Source organism: Mus pahari, chromosome 18 (assembly GCF_900095145.1).
Source record: "Mus pahari chromosome 18, PAHARI_EIJ_v1.1, whole genome shotgun sequence".
Taxonomy (NCBI): domain Eukaryota; kingdom Metazoa; phylum Chordata; class Mammalia; order Rodentia; family Muridae; genus Mus; species Mus pahari.
The window spans coordinates 33,717,499-33,735,234 of NC_034607.1; the positions used below are offsets into that span (position 1 = coordinate 33,717,499).

General features: G+C 42.4%; 1 protein-coding gene across 8 annotated transcripts in view; it reads right to left on the bottom strand.

Moving 5' to 3' along the window:
• Ptprm (protein tyrosine phosphatase receptor type M) overlaps positions 1-17,736 on the bottom strand; it is a 680,881-nt gene that overhangs the window by 428,001 nt on the left and 235,144 nt on the right. For all 8 annotated transcript variants that reach the window (XM_021218491.2, XM_029531514.1, XM_029531511.1 and 5 more), the window contains exon 3: positions 324-595. In XM_021218491.2, coding sequence (XP_021074150.1) covers positions 324-595 — 272 coding nt within the window. The remainder of the gene's footprint in view (positions 1-323; positions 596-17,736) is intronic.

A 17,736-nucleotide genomic window follows, 5' to 3' on the forward strand; every position in this document is an offset into this window, starting at 1 on the left:
AGTGGGTGAAGGGTGGGTGGGTGGTTGTGCATACCATGTGGGTGCTAGAACTAGGTTCAAGTCTCTGCGAGAGCAGCTGTTTACTGCGGAGCCATCTCTCCAGACCATGATGTAAGCTACTGCTTTTTTTACTTAAAACAACTTAAATAGCCATCAACAAACTTGAATTATGTTCCTCTTTCACACACATAACTATAGGACGCACTTACTGTGGCATTAAAAATTCCCTTACACATTCTCTGATGTTACTAAGATAAAGGGAACTTACAATGATAGAAATTAGAAGATGATTCAAAACCATGAAATGTCAAGAAAGCATGTACCTGGTAAAAGTTGGGCCAGAACGTGCTGATGGCCAGCTCTGCCCTGTGCCACGTGCGGGTGGGGTCTCCAGATATGTTCCAGATGGGATTCCCCAGTGGTCCATTATTCACCTTCACATAGACATTGAGCAACCCAGGAGCAGCGTTACTCTTGCTGGATACAAAGTAGTGAAAGTCGATGCAGTGGGTGTCGTTTTCCTTAAGCTGAGGCAGGAGCAGGTGAGCTCTCTGACCTTCTGGTTTCCCAGACGTGTTGACCAGCATGAAGGAGCCTGTGAGAACAAAAGCAGAGCGTCACAACCCAAAACAGTTGTTTGGTTTTTTTTTTTTTTTTGGGGGGGGGGAGGTTGTGGGGGTATCTTCTGAAAAACCACAAACATTTCTATACATTATCAGTGTAATTAATTACATGTTTCACTTATGAGTAAAATAAGCCACCTTCATCTTTTAGAGAAAGTGTGTATTTCTATGTCACACAGGCTGGCCTTAAACTTATGAACATCCTTTTATGTGTATGAGTGTCTTGGGTGCTGGGATTATGAGTATATGCCACCATAGTTGGCTTGCTTAAAACTTCAGTTTCTTTCACCCCTTTTTAGTTTGTAATCTTATGTCTCTATCAACCCCTAACATATTAATAGGATCAATGAAGAAAAATACCCTGGACATTACTGCAGTAAACCTGATAGATAACAAGCACGCAATAGGGTATGTACACACCCGCCGGGGTCGATCTGGTAGCAAGTGGCCAATAGTGGTTGTTTATATTCTAGTCAAAACTCACACTATAAAAGTTACCCGGCTTCTCAGTCTCACCGGCCCCATTTCATGTGTCCCTTGGCCACATGTGACTACTTGCTTCTGCACTGGGCAAGCTAGGCATAAAGCAGTCTCATTTTCTTCAAAGTCTGCACGGAACAACACTAACCTATTTGTACCACAGTTCAACAATCATGATCAAGCTATAAACAACATTCAGGCCACTAGAAAAGATGGCCACACACTGTGATTCCTAAAACCAGACAAGGAGACTATCTTTAACAGAATATTGTAATAACAAAGCTAAAAACATAAGCATACATAACTTATTTTATACTATATTATATTTTAATAACATGTTAATATGTAATAAATATGCAGTCATATATATAAATGTTATATTGTATATTATCTTTATACTTATTGAAATATTATGTTATAGACTACTGTTAAAAGATCACGTAATGGTGTGTATGTATTCACAGTTGTCAGAGCCTTAGAGCCCTGTATGGTGTCGACCAGTTATAATACCAGTGTAAGCTAGAATGGGGGTCTTGGTTCTGACACTGTCTTATTCACGCATTCAGAGGAGTGAAGGGCAAGATCAGAAGTCTAAGTCTTCGAGTTTGCAGTCCATCACTCCAATAACCTGTTCACCACCCAAACAGGCACAGATAGCACAAACCCTATCAAAAACACGAGAGGGAATCACAGCAGCTGCTCTAAAGGAAAACAAAGATCAAGGGTGGATCTCATACCTGTCAGACAAGGGCTCTGTTCGCAATATATTTTAAACTATGGAGGGACCTCAAGTATGACTTTAAAAAGACTCGAAAGTAGGAAGCCACGGCACTGGGAAGCGAGGGTACCTGCTGCTCAGGAAGCTCAAGGAAGGAGAATTGCTGGAGACCAGGCCATCCAGGGCAATGTACAAGCTAGTACGTCCAAAGAGAAAGCAAAGACAAGGAAAAAGAATACTCTGTGTGTGTGTGTGTGTGTGTGTGTGTGTGTGTTATATGTGGTGTGTGTGTGTGTGTGGTATGTATGTGTACAGTGTGTGTATGTGGTGTGTGTGTTTGTGTGTGCATATATGTGGTATGTATGTGTGGTATGTCTGTGGTTTGTAATATGTGCAGTGTGTGTGTGGTGTATGGGGTGTATGTGTTTGTATGATGTGTGATGTCTGTGTGTATGTGTGGACTGTGTATATGTGTGGTATATGTGTGTGGTGTATGGCATATTTGTGTGTATATATGGTATGGTATGTAGTATGTGTGTATGGTGTGTGGTGTGAGTATGTATGGTAGGGTATATGTGTGTGTGTATGTGGTATGTGTGTGTGGTGTGTTGTGTGGTATGTGTATGTGTAGTGTATATTGTGTGTTTGGTATATATGTGGTGTATAGTGTGTGTGTGTGTGTGTAGTGTGTGTGGTATGTGTGTGTGGTGTGGTGTGTGGTATGTGTATGTGTGGTGTTTATGTATGTGTATATGTTTGGTATATATGTGGTGTATAGTGTGTGTGTGTGTGTGTAGTGTATGATGTATGTGTACATGTGTGTATGTGTATCTAACAATAAGGAAGAAAAGTTCATGAATGAATTGAGAGAAAGGGTGGGACATGAGAGGAGATAGAGGGGAGAGAGTGAGGCAGAAACTTTACAAAGTACTCATGTATGAAAATCTTAGAATATTTAAAAACCTCACCATTCTAAAAAAGTAACTTGTAGAAGCCTCATGCTGTCTGGCTCCTTTGTGCCTATGACAAGAGTGATGTCCTCACCCATTAATTCACAGGGTGTGTAGCCCCTCCTGCCCGTCACTGCACAGCCATCTAGACTGCAAGGCTGCCTACAGACAGCACCACAGTGCCTGTGTGCAGGGCTGGGAAAGATCCAGTATTCCAAGTACCCACGCTCATGGTGGGAGCCTATCTCTGATCTCCTCGAGGAACTACTAGACTCACGTGACTCTAGTCCGTACAGTCCTTTCTCTTTCTACCCGTTTCCTTTAGAAGATGTTCTCTCTGGTGAGAAGACGTGCTTCTTAAAGCCAGATTAAAGTAGTGACCCCCAGAACACAGCAGCCACCTGTAGTTCCTTGTTTCCAGGACATCAATGTGTCCTAAACACACACACACACACACACACACACTCGTTATACCTGCACAACTCTGATGTAAACGGAAGCAAATTTCTCAACTAGAGGTAAATTTAAACTGATACATTCTATCTTTAAATCCAGTTCATGTCCTATGGAGAGCCCCCATCTTGCCTGCATACATGAAAGAATAAGACCAAACTCCATGGTATCAGGATACATCCCTCCTACTTGATGAATCTGTCCTGGAAACCTTTAAGAGCAGAAGCTTCCTGCACATTAAAAATGGGGAAATAACTGTGGGGTATGGTGAACTCTGGTTCCCACATCTAAGTGGGCAGGAAGAAGTCTCCACTTGAAGAGAAAGGTTCATGGTCCTTCAACAGAGGGAATGAGCTGCAGTCCTAGAGTTTAAGGTGAAGGAGGTGAGTCTATACCAGGAAGACCAGCATGTTTACAAGAGGTGTCCCTGGTTTTCAGTATTTATCTAGCTACAAAGCTGTACAGGTTTGGGGTGATCTGTCTCAACCCTGTGTTTCAACACACAGTTTCATAGAAATGGTAGCCAACGTTTCGAGCATTGTGCATTGTGTTGGTAGAACATCTGTATGCACAGTTATCCTCTGCGACTCTGCCTCACCCTCAGGACACACTCATTGCCACTCATGCCTTAGTCGTGGGCAAACTGTTCTTATTCTGTATAGTCTCGGAACAAAGACAGTCCACTGACATGGGCAACCAACATTTTCTGTAAGGAAAAGTCTTGTTGTGAGCTTCTGAGGGGGCCTCGTCTCTCTGCAGCTCCTATAACTAATGGTGAATGCACTCAAAGGTTCTCAGGACACAGCTTGCCACAATGTTCCCTGATGACCAAATCTGGTGGCTTTGTTTCTCTCACCATCCTAAGCACATGGCTTCACAGAACATCTGCAGGTCTCCGCCCGTCGTCATCTGTGTCTGGTTTTCCCTGTCCTAGTCTTATCTTGATTCACTTAAATGGTAACTTGTGAACCTTCCGTTGTTACTAGAAAAATACTAGTGTTGCAATATTACAACCCAATTGGCTTGAACCTTATGCCCCGGGGAAAGTAATCTTTATTTTCAGAGTGTGGCCATCAGGACTTAGCTGCACTTTCAAGTATGAAAGGTGACCTTCATGTGCACACCTGTGTTTCCTGACAGCGATGGGCCCTACATAGACAGCTGATGGGTTTCCAGAAGCCAGGGAGGAGAGCTTGTGTTCAGCAGAGTCTAGCAGCCCAAAGAGTACAGGAAAGTCATGGCTGTGTATAGACGGACCCCAGAATGGAGGAAGAGATGCCTGTTTAGTTGTTTAAATGTATCACTGTGCTATGAAAGCAAACTCAACTCACCTACCAATGTCTAAAGAACCAACTTGTTCCATTCTAGAGTACTGTCTGTCTGAAAAAGCAACCCTATATACCAAATGTTTATTTCCCACTTCCACTTCAACGTTTTGACTGACAGGAGCTGTGTTTTTCAAAGGGTAACTGGGTCTCCCTGTGAAGTCCCTCAGATCCCCTTCCCCCACAAAAGGCACTCCAACCAGGCAAACGAGTAAACGCAATCATCACTCAAACTAACGCAGAAACTCTGTTTGTGTCCTGGTAACAATACGTCCTTAAGTCACAAATACATAAGCAAAAGATGCGACATTTCAGACAAATTAAATGAGCGACACCCAAGGAGGTAGGCTTCAAATGGAGCAAGTCTTTAGATACAGACGCAGAAGGTTTCGAGGAAATAATTACCTGGGTTCCACCCAAAGAAGGAAAGCTCTCTTCTGAGAGCATGCAATGTTCCCATTCTCAAATCTCTGGGTGAATTAAATTTAGCTTAATCATATCTATCGCCACACAGCCTTGATTAGGCTATCTTCAGGCATTGTTTGTGAAGGCGGCGGTAGCTGCGCTCGAGTCCTCATTCCTCTCCAACCCATCATTAAAATCTGCACCGTGTGGGGGAGAGTCTATCTAGGGGAACAAAGCTGGGCAAACTGAGAACTCTCATCAGGCAGGGGAGACACCATCCAAGTAACATAAGAGGAGACATGGCCCTCGAGACTCAGCGCACACAGGCAGACACGGGAGCAGCCCTTACAAAGCAAGCCTTGTAAAACCGTATTCCAGCAGAAGACAGATTGGGTCATCCCTTCCCATGAGTCATGGGGCCTTCCCTTTTTCATCTACAAGCTTGCCTTCAGTTTTGTGAATTTGGGAGGGGGACCCACAAAACAAAATAAAACAGAAACCCCTCAAAAACATGTTTACAATTCTGCTGTTATCATTCTCATGGACTCTAGTGGGCAGGGCCGTCTGGGCTGAAGACTCTTGGAGACAATCAGTGGCAAGCTGAACTCCAGCAGCAATGGTCAAGCCATCTACAATGGAGCAGTTGCTCTAGTAAATCCCAAATGTCAGTGCATCTCAGCCAAACGCCATAAACATGCGTTGTTAGGTAAGTGGGAATGAAGAAGAAATGCAAATTATAAACTGTGGATTTGTTCTTACTGAATGGAACATAAAGTCCTTCTCTCCGATCCCTCAAAAGAACTCTCACTTTCTGGGATGGCTGTAGATCAGGATCTGAAGTGTCGGCCAGCTCTGAGCAGCACAGCTCCCGCAGATGGATTGGTTAAACGTGGTAATTAAAGGTCAGTGTGATACTGAGCCCAGGTGCTGTCTATGTAGCCTAGTCTAGCACATAATGAGACCCCTGGATGCTTCAGCCCTTAGACAAATGGCACGTTCTTTGCAGAGAGCCTATGCAAACCCTGCATGTACTTTATACCAGCTCTGGGTGACTTGCCACACCTAATATAGCATAATTAAGTCTTATCTGCCGCAGCTTTTGGGAATAGTGACATGTGAAAGTCCAGACATTCAGTATAGGCACACACTCTTGACAGATATTTTCAAATACTTTGATTCTGTGCAAACAGAAGACTCTGGTCTGTAGCAGGCTGACTACATTTTTGCTTCATAATAGTTGGGGGGGAAATGTGGTAAATCTATTTGGCTTTTGTACTCAAAAGAAAAGAGTTCCCGAAGCCAACTGTTTCTAACACAGAAGCTACTGAGGAAGACAAGGAAGATTGGGAGGACAAAGAAAAGACAGAGATATCAACACGGTGGCTGGAAGGCCTTCGGAGGCCCTCAACAGAGAAAAGAACTGGCCAGAAGAGAACATGCATACAGCAGAATATTCAGGGAGATAAGGAAGAGAGAATAATTGCACCCGCATGTGCCTGGGCCTAGTGCTGTTCAGAATTGACCTCAAAACATCTCCAAATAAAGACCCCCCAAAGAAACAGAGCTCAGTGAATGAGCCCCGGTGCCCCAGGAGTGCCTGATGGAGATAGGGGAGCTCGGTGTTCCTGGCTCCAGACTCTGGAGGCTATGCACAAGTGTAACAGTCTTCAAATGATTTGGCTCTAATTTCCAGTTCAAAACCTGCTAAACACTGCAATCCACTATCCATGTAGGATGCTGGGTACACATGCACATACACACATACAACGTTCATAAGAGATATCTGTCACTTCCATGTGTGGTTTCTGTTCAGATGGTTTTCAGTTTGCTGTCTAAATCAATTCATGCTGCCTGCAACCCCGAATCGAGTCACAACTACTGAAATGGTCTCAGACCAAGCTGCAACTCCTCCTGGTTACCTGGTCCTAAAGACACGAAGGACACAAGCTTTTCAATCTGTCCTTTAGGGTCTCATTCCTCTCTGAAGTGTCAAACACCCAGACACACCCTTCCTCTTCCTCCTCCCTTAGCCAGTATAGCCAAGACTGCCAATAGGACCTCTCTGATGACTCTGCAAACTTCAAACCCTGGGGGAAAAGAATCGGTGAGCTGAAGGAGCTAAGGTCTGAAGGGCAGAGTCTCCTGGAGGGCAGCCAGCAGTGCTCCCAAGGCAGAGCACCCTGGGAGCTTCGGAAAACCCCATCTTCACAGCCTGTTGTGCGTTTGGCACACCATACACCATGTGCCCTTCTCAAGCTGCTGCCTGCTGTTTGCTGCCCTTTGCAAATATTCATCCTCCCACACACATGAAATATTTTCTTTTTCAGCTACCAGGAAGCAAAACATGAATATAAAATTTCTCTATTCAGCCAAATACATACAAAAACCCATTTTTTTCTTTTGCATTAATTACATGCGCTCTCTCTCTCTCTCTCTCTCTCTCTCTCTCTCTCTCTCTCTCTCAGTGTGTGTGTGTGTGTGTGTGTGTGTGTGTGTGTGTGTTCATGCATGAGCAATGGTTTCTGGGTAGCACTGTCAACAGGTGGTGGGAAATTTACCAGGCAGGATCTGATGAGGCCCTAAGGTGGTTGGAGGGGACTGTGGGACTTGGGTCACTTCCCTTCTTTCCACACTTCCTGACAGTCAGGAAAGTGGCTTTGTTCAGCCACCTGTTTGAGGCACAATATGATTCCTTGTTCAGAGGGATGGAGCCATCTCATAGAATGATATGTCCAAAACTGTGAACCTATGTAAACCTTTTTTGTTTATAAGGTGTATCAGAGGGATTTGTTACAGTATCGAAAAGCTGACTGGCACAGTAGCATCAAATTAACAAGCAGAATCCCTGCACCTCAAGCTTGAAGACATTTACTATAATACTAAATACTTAAGAGATATTTAATGTTCAATTTAGGGATTCATAGGACATCTGGATGGATCTTTTTGTTGAGCTAGGCACAGGGCTTCATTGACCATCCCCAGCCTCTTTCAGCCACAGCAGGGCTCTCCTGAGCAGCTGGTGTGTGTTAGGCTTTTAGAGGAGAACAAAACCTGCCTGCCCATCAACAACCTGTCACCCCAGCAGAAACCCATGGTTTAAGTGTTTCATCTTAAGTGTTTCACCACAGAAAGCGTCTATAGAATCATGGGGGCGCTTGGACAGTCTCCCAAGCTTGCCAATATTTACATATATGGGAGACGAAATAACTGCACAGAATCCTAGATTTAGGGCCATCGGTCACTCTATAAAAGGCATCTGCAAGGCGGTTATCATAAGAGAGCAACCTTTAAGAGATTCGTGGGAAGGGAGGGAGCCCTGGAAATTCCATGCAGAGAAGCAACAGGATCATCTTTTATGTGAGAAGTGAGGCTTTAATGAGAACTAGATTGGATTTTATTGTGTCATTTAGACAAACTGCTTCAGTGACTTAGCTGGAAAAATACTAGGTGTGTACTTTATAATTTATACGTGTGAAAACAAAGCCCAAGTAAAACAAACAAAACCTTTAAACTCTCTAAGGAAGCTAATGACTGTATCTCAGGCATGAGCCTCAAGTACAACAATCGAGCTCTGACAGGCAGGCTATTTAGAACGTTCGCAAGAGGCTGCTTAATTTCCCATATGTCAAGCACTGTATTGATTGACATTCTTAGAATCTAGTTCTCCTTTTGTTCTAAAATCTCAAAATGACACAAACCATCACAATATAAGATACCACTTATTTCCCCAAATCAATGTTGATTCAGAGTCTCCATCCTTCCCTTCCCTTCCCCTCTCTTCCCCTACCTCTTCTTCCTTCCTCCTTCCCCTTTCCTACCCTCCTCTCCTCTTCTTCTTTCCTTCCTCCTTCCCCTCTCCTTCCCTTCTCCTTTCCTCCCTTCCTTCCATCTTTCCTTCTTCCTTCCTTTCTTCCCTCCTCCTTCCCTTCCCTCCCATTCCTTTCCTCCTTCCTTCCTTTCTTCTTTCCTTCTTCCTTCCTTCATCCTCTCTTCCCTTCCCCTCCCCTTCTTCCTTCCTTCTTCCTTCTTTCCCTTCCCCTCCCATTCTTCCTTCCTTCCTTCCTTCCTTCCTTCCTTCCTTCCTTCCTTCCTTCCTTCCTCTTTGTCAAGTATAGTCCTTATGATCATCTACTACCTAACACATGACTCCCCTTAAGAAATAACTACACAACAGGCTTTTATGTACAACACAGACCAAACTTAAAATTTTAACTTATGTGTTATCTTTGACATTTCTGGCTTAACAAACACTGATAATGTTAGTAAGTAGCTCTCCTAAGAATGACAAAAAGTCTACCCACATCCCAGTGCAAAGCTCATATGCCCACAAAGAGGAAGATGAGGGACATTTCATTGGCTTGGTTCAGGACAAACACAGTTATTTGCAAAGCTTGATCAAAGGGCAAGCAGAACTCATCAATGTGAGTGAGGTATAATAGTAAATGCCTGTGATGCCAACACTCAAGAGCTGGAAGCAGGAAGACCTGGAGTTCAATGTCATCTTCTACTACATCATGAACTCACAACCAGGTTAAGCTAGATGAGACTCTGACTCATTCCTATTCTCTCAATCCCATCAAAAACAGAAGGAAAACAAGAAACAAAAAAATAAAGACCGCTTTAACCTTACTAGATGAAATTAAACTACCTTTCATGTTAAACTGGTGATACATTTAATCTATAAGTTATGAAAAAAGTCTAGAATTTAAGGAAACTTTCAAATTAATAAGAGACAGAATCAAGATACTAATAAATGATTAGTAAATTATATTAAGAAACTACTGGTATTAATAGAAATACAATTATGACTCAGACACTGGGGGCAATATTGCTCTTCACCAATATACTGAAATGTTCAGATTATAGCAAATTCTTGGTATAACTTTAACATGAATATATATTTATAAAATGTAAAGATTTCAATGCCAGGTGTTTGCAACTTGCTGAAGAAGGGATCAAGGAAGGAACGGAGGACAAATGCTTTCGACATTCCAGCCATAGACACCTAGACACTCAGATCCTCAGCCCTTTTTGAGGAGACAGTGTGTACCAGCCTTTGTGACAGTAGGAAAGTCCTTCCCAACTGGAATTTATAAAATTGAGGCAAGCAAAGACTACATCATCGTGCTGGGGAGATACAGTGGGGAGGCACGAAGAGGCCTCAAGAGCTCTTCACATGATCTAATACCAAGTAGAAATGTACAGTTTGGCCTTGTTCCTGTTTGTCCATGTTTGCTTTAAAATCTAAATGTGTTTGAAGAGGAGAAGCCGCCCTGACAAGAGCAAGGAGAGCCTAGTACAGCAGTTCTCAACCTGCGGGTCATGACCTCCTTTCACAGGGGTTACATGTCAGCTGTCCTGTATATCAAATATTTTACATTATGATTCAGAAGAGTAACAAAATAGTCATGAAGAAACAATGAAATAATTTTACATTGGGGGGGGGGTCACCACAAGATGAGGAACTGTATTAAAGGGTGCTAGGAAGGCCGAAAACCACTGTCCTAAGGAAAAACACATCCGCGATTTCTTTAGGCTATTCTAAAACCCACTAAAACATCAGTTCCCCAAGACATTCGAACTTCTCCAGGAGTCTCATAGGAGGAGAAGGAACAGGCCAGTCTGGTGCTAGCCAGAGAAAGAATTTGTTTCTAGGAAGAGATTTCCAGCAGTTCTCACAATTTACCAGACCACTTGCAGGGAAGATGGGAGTCAAGATAAGGATGAATTGGTGACGGGCAGCAGAATGACATCGTGTGCCCCGACTAGGACTTCTTAGTGATACATGCTCTTTCCTCTCTATTCCTAAATGCTGGGCTGGAGTTATGGTCCAGTTACATGGGTCTTCCAGAAAACCAGAGTTTGGTTGCCAACACACAACTCAGCCAGCTCACAAGCACCTGTACCCCCAGCTCCAGGGACTCAGATGTTTTCTAGTCTCTATGGGTACCCATACACATGTGTGTGTTAATACACAAAGACACACAGCATTCAAATAAGTATAAATAAGTTGTTTAAAAAAAAAAAAAACGCACATACAAAAATCTAAACCTTACTTGAAGGATGGCTTGGGAGCGGGAACCTCTTTATTTGTTGATTTTCCCAATGTAGCCAGATTGAATAAATCTTTCACTATTAGTTGTTTCTTTAATTAGTCTGTGGAGGACAGGTGGCCAAGCCTAGCATGTTAGGGCTGCCAAGCCCAGAATCTGACCCTAACAATGCAGGAACAGATGGGACAGCTGAGCACCTACTTCAAGGCCATTTCTCACCCATGAACTTATGAGTGTCAATGAAGTTGTAATTATATTACAACTTCAATATTTAAGCATCAATTTTATATTTAAATAATCATTCTAGACGTAACTTAGGGAAAAGTCTCCTACTGTGATTTAAATATTGAACTGTTGCCAAGTCTGTTGAATTTTAAGTGTATATGTGTTTGGGTTTGTTGTTGTTGTTGTTGTTGTTGTTACAGGAGTAAGATTCCATAATAGCAAGTGGTGATGGAGAAAGCTCTTGATTACACTCACGGAACTAATTATTAAGAACTTTCACGTGGTAAAGAGGTAGATACAGTGTTGCGATCTGTCAGCGCCATGTAAAGCACTGATTATGTCTACTGAAGCTTGCCTTGAAAAAATGCAATGCATATCCAGTCTTTGACTCCATTGTGAGAACGAAGGATGACTCTACATGTTGGGTGGCCACGTGAACGGCTCCGCCCATCCAGGACCACCTGCACGACACAGACAGATGACACAGTACTCGGTTTAGAAGACACCAAGTGATAGAAGATCTGGGTGATAAAGACTATGAGAACCATACAACTACAATCCCTGACCATGAACATATGGAACACTGCAGGAGTCATATCTTAAATGTTAATAAAGTTCTTTGAAAGAGCCACTATCAGCTGAATGGTGGATCATTTCAATCACTGAGGATGTGTTACAGAGAGCTAGTGTGGTTTCCCTATGGTTAGAAAACAGAAATGCAATTCATAAAATAGATTTGGAAATCTAAGCTGATACAAACCCTTTAAATCACCTAATGTGGGTTTATAATCTATACATATTGCTTGAATTATGCAGAAGAAACACGTACATGTAAACAGAGCCACAGCACAAGAGATGGGGAAAAGGAGATTGGAGGGAGAAGAGATAGATCCTACAACTTTACCTACCTGGACTAGGGGTAGGAAAGCTGGGGCTTTGGGATTCAGGACTAGCCACTTGATGTCCACTTGGACACACTGTGGCACGTGTAACATTTTAGATTCGGAGTGAACGAGATTCCGAGTGAGGCTTGGAGTTCTTTGCTGCTCAGGTTTTCTACCTGAGGGAACTACAGGCAACTAAATGGCTGATCCAGGTTTGTAGCTCCAAAGCAGATCTGCAGATACATTTCCGTATCTCTCCACTTGAAGATAGGAAGTAGAGTTGCTTTTATTGAAACCATTACTTTGTTGTTGTTGTTGTTGTTTTAACCAACTCTGTAAAACATCTATTCCTAATGAAGTCAGAGATTTCATTAGACGTAAATTCTAGGAAAATGATGGAGCCTCACCCCTCCATCTTCGGCATGTCTGACTTTTCTCTTTAGCTAAAGACCACACATGTGCTGTAATGTTTGGCTACTTTATGGTTTCCATTTTTGACCTCATTCAGTACAGTATATCCTTGCTTGGTAGCAAACAGACCCACATGCAAAGCAGGAGTGCCACATAGGGAAGTTCTACCGCTTATGTCCCAGGATGAGTGAAGAGCTACACAGCCAGGGGGCGGGCAGGCTTGAGGAAGAACTCGTCCATGTTTACATGTCTGTCCTGACTTCCTGGTGTAAAAAATACTAGTAGCAATGATAACATTAGAATAAACGGTTTCAAACAAAAAAAATAGCCCCTTCTTCCTGATGTTCAAACACGTACAAACCTAGACATTCAGAGACAGCAGAATATTTCCACTAATACCTTTTTTATATTCCTATAAATCCATATTCATGCATGTGAAGAGTCTTTTTTTAAAGCAGTCTCCTATTATTATTTTTTCAGAGAAAAATACTTTGTCTAGTTACCTACCAGTAACAAGCTGTGGACTACTCCCCTCCAAGCTGTAGACATGAGAACACAGCTGGATATTATTATTGGATATTATTATTATTATTTTCACTGTTTTGAGACAAGGTCTGGAGATACAACCCAGTCTGGCTTGTAAAAGCCGGACATCCTGCTTCAGCCTTGTGAATGCTAAGATGATACAGTCTCTAGCCATCAGTTGGACATTTTAAATTAATACCTGCTACTAGCGGGCATACCCTAGTAGCTACCTGTGAAACACAATGGTATTTTTACTTCTGTAGGATAGAGTCCTGGGGGTGAGGTCTCTGGTGTTTCTCATTTTATAGTGTTTTATTTCATTAATAGAAAGAATTGTTGCAAATATGAAAACAGTAACTTCTCATTCATTAAACATAGTGGTCTCTGGGTTATATGAAGTACACCTTAGTGAGCAGGCTTCTGAATGGGGACCAGATTCTGAGCCCAGAAGTAGCTGCCTTCTTCCCTGTCTATTCCAACCCCAGCAGACATTATGACTTCCTCTGGATAGTCCTTGCTCCTTGATGTTGTTGTCAAGGGAACATCTATTGGAGCAGTCGGGGAGCTCTGCCCATGTGCAGCTCACTCCACTGAGCACTTCCTGGACATTTTCAGCTCTTCAATGACGCATTGGGAAGAAAATTGCTATCACTCCACATTCAGGAGTATTTTTAAAAACGCTATCCTGGGGTTGCATTGAAAACTAGATTTAAAAAACAAAACAAAACAAAACAAAACAAAAATCCTGGTCTCATTAGTTTTAGGGCAAGTGTTTTAACTATACACACAGAAAGTCAAGATTTCCTAGTTTTTCTCAGAGTTAGATAGATGACCAGCTACCTGTGGTCATAAATACTATAGAGGAAATCCATAGTAGCAAAATAGCAAGGGCAAAATGTCCCCAAAATGATAAGGGTCAACTTCAGTTTTCAATTACCACTCTAAAACAAACAAACAAGCAAAGAACCCTCCATTATATTCTCAAATTACACACACACACACACACACACACACACACACTCCAAAACAAAAATTAAAGCCCACTATGCTTTTGATGATGGTATGAAGCCAGAATTATTTCTATTATTTTCTCTGAAGTTAACAGAAGAATGGGTGATAGAATGCAAGATCAAGAGATTAGAATAATAAAATCTATTTCTCTGAAAACTGCCATGGTACACTGAAAATCATGAAATTTCAGTAGGACATATAATACAGTATAAACAATTAAAGCAGCCCCGGGGTCTCTGCAGAAGCCCAGAGCACACTGTCCACTCTTGCTGCCTCCCAATGCGATAAAATGATACCATCACGCTTGCTCATGGGGATTTACTTTGAAAATGTGATTTAAAGTTAAATTATTCAAAACAGATGTCCAGTTCCCTTAGCTTACACAACCCTGGTGTGGAGAAACATTATTAAGTAAGTACTAAATGACCATGGGGTCAAGACTGGGGAGTTACAGAGGCACCTCATGTGTTGAGCACCTGGCTGGAAGACCCAAGAGAATCATCTTGGTATTCACTATTGTACAACTTACACCTTTCTTGTTGTTGACAATGAAATAAAAAGAAATGTCATAGAAGAACAACAATCACCTTGGTGGTTATACTCAAGGATAATTTCTCTTTCTTTTAAAATATTCATAATTAACTGGTACAAGTTAGTGCTTCTAACCCAGGACAAGAAACAAACACCATGCACACATAGATATATTAAGATGTGTGAAGCAAAATGAAAATATGTATGGAATACTATCACTTATTTTCTGTTAACATGTGGGGAGAAAAACCTGCAAAAACAAATACTTGGTAGTCATGGACAGTGAAACCAGCAAACTCAGGAAGATGGGGAACAGAATTTGAGTTACAACTTAGGGGTTTTTATGTCTGAATAAATACTGAGGGGCTGGGAATTCATGGTATCCAAAATGACTCTGAGCCCAAATGACAGAGGAAAATGGAAACTGTATATTATGGCTACCAAATCTTACCTGACACTGAAGAAAAAGAGTACATTTTATAATTCCCTTTCTCCAATCTTAAACATCATCAGGTATATGGCAAGCACTTAATTGTTTATTGAATTAACTAGAATGAAGTATTATAAACAAATAAATTGATAAGGGATTTATAAAATCACTTTACATTTCTTACTAGCAGAAACTTCCATTTTTCTTCTTTGTAGACATACTCTAGAAAGAGCAAACCAGATATTCTACGAACAGTTCCAAATTACATGCTAAATCTCTGAGGAAGGCATCCAAGGTTTCACCAGTCTACAATTACACCCTCGTCTTGATCACGTCTCACATCTACATCCCACAGCATTTGCCAGCACTGTGCGTCAGCCTCTGTGCACTGTGTCAGGGAGCCAAAGCTGTATAAAACTCAAGTCTTAGTCCTAGTCAAGCCCCGTGACATAGGAAGGTAATGATACAGCCACAGAGCAGTGGCAGAGACCTCCTAACACACACGGGGTGGGGTAGAGGCGGCACAGAACAAGGATCTGTGAAAGCCAGCTCGGGGAGATGGGTCCTGGTACAGGCTCCTCAGTGGGCTGCACATCTGACCTGTCTCTTGGGATGAATAAGCAGCTGTGGAGGACAGCAGCTGGAGGGTCAGCATTCTTTCATTGTATTAGCACTTCGGAGGCTACTCTACCAGAGGGCTGATACTGCTGTGGGAAAAATGGCCCTGGCCCCCTATAAGAGCTACCAATTCAATAGGTTAAGCAACCCAGTGACCTAATAAATATCGTACCAAGTCACAGATGATGTGGTTCAGGAACAGACTAAGACTTGGATCAGGAAAGTGTGGCTAGTAAAATTTCAGTTATTTTTTTGAACATTGTGTAGTAAGCAGCCTCATTTTTAAGAAGCTGTAATGCATATGCAGACATACTTAATGACCACCCTTCCTTGAGAGGGTAGAAACACAGTGGTGGGTTGATTTTATGGAAATGTTAGATGGTTAATCAGCCCTTAAGTTCTAAACAAAGACATAAGCTTAAGTGCTCATGGGAAATCAGTTCTCCGGTTGTTTTAGGAATGGATTTACAGGGAAGCAACTAGACACTTCCAAAGCTCAGAGTGGTTTGAAGCCCATGTGTGCCGCTGCCATGTGTACATGAGTGGACTTGAAATGTTACCACATATGTATCATAGACTTTAGTCACATTAGCAGTACTTAAAATTTTGCCATTGCTAAAAATTAACAAACATTTTCATGCCCCATTTTCATGACTTGTCACAGTAACAAACTGGAAATAGCCAGCTCTGCTGTTGGCCCCTAACGGCCAGCTCTGCTGTTGGCCTATGTCATAGCAGACTGACAGATAAAGACTCACATTTATTATTCTTCACATTTTGTATCATTTTCAAAATCTGGAGACCTTTATTTTCATTTAATCAGTTCTAGTACAATGTTACATATTTTGTTTGATGCAAGTAGAAGCCTGATACTGAAAAGAGTCTGTGGAATGTTCCAGGCTGCCAAAGATGCCAGAGGCACAGAAACAGTGAGGGGCTGTATTCTAAATGGCCGTATCGTCCCATGATTCTCCTTCCCTTATAACTGCTTATGTTACAAAGGTTTGGATGAGCACAGTTTCAAAGACCTAGGAAGATGTAAACTCGAGATGTAGGCTTCTCTCCAAAGTTCAGTTACATGCTCTTTTAAATCCATGCCTTTTTAATCCTCTGCCTCTCTCCTCAGCCTCCCTGTTCTCCCTCTTATCTGACCATCTTCTGTCCAGGTCTCCGTGTCCCCATCCAAACACAGGCAATCTTCACGGGGGAGTCACCCAAAGTCATAACATTTCAGTGAGTCCAGAGCAAACTTTCAGAAGTGGACAGTATTCGGATTTGTTTTGTGTAGTGTTTTAGATTCACGTCGACCCTCCCAAATAAGCTGTAGAAAAATGCTGATTGCGTGCAAGTATAAATATTTAAAAATAGTACGTGCCCACTTGCAAGGTTTTTGCTGCACTGAGCCAGATTGCATTCAACTATTAAAGGCAAGGAGACCCTCGGTGAGTGTCAGCTATGCTTAGCTTCTTTAGCACTATAAACACTTGGTGTGTGTTGTTTCAATCATTATTCTGTTTATGAGCAGAAACTGGAAAGCACGAAGCACACATATTTTTGCAGAGGACTCAGGAATGAAGTAGACTTCCAGGGCAGGCGAGAGACACAGAGATCTATCATTTGCTCAGTTATACAGAGTACACTCATCAGAGGTCTAGATTCTGAGCTGAGAGCCTGAAAGCCAAAATCCAACGATGAAGAATATATGGCTAAAGGCTTCAGCGAGCTCCCAGTTCCACCCACCAAGGAACAACAGTGGGTTTTAAAAGTGCCTGAGCATGTAGCTTAGCTGTAGAACACAAAAGAAGGAGAGATGTGTGTGATGTGGGAAGGTAATCAGGCCAGTAATGGCTTCTTTCTTTTATCTTCCTTCCTCCTCCTCCTCTTCCTCCTCCTCCTCCTCTTCTTCCTCCTCCCCTTCCTCATCCTCTTCCTCTTCTTCCTCCTCTTCTTCCTCCTCCTCCTCCTCCTCCTCTTCTTCTTCTTCTGGCCAGTAATGGCTTCTTTCTTTTATCTTCCTCCCTCCTCCTTCTCCTCCTCCTCCTTCCTCCTCCTCCTCCTCCTTGTCATCGTCTTCTCCTCCTCCTCCTCCTCCTC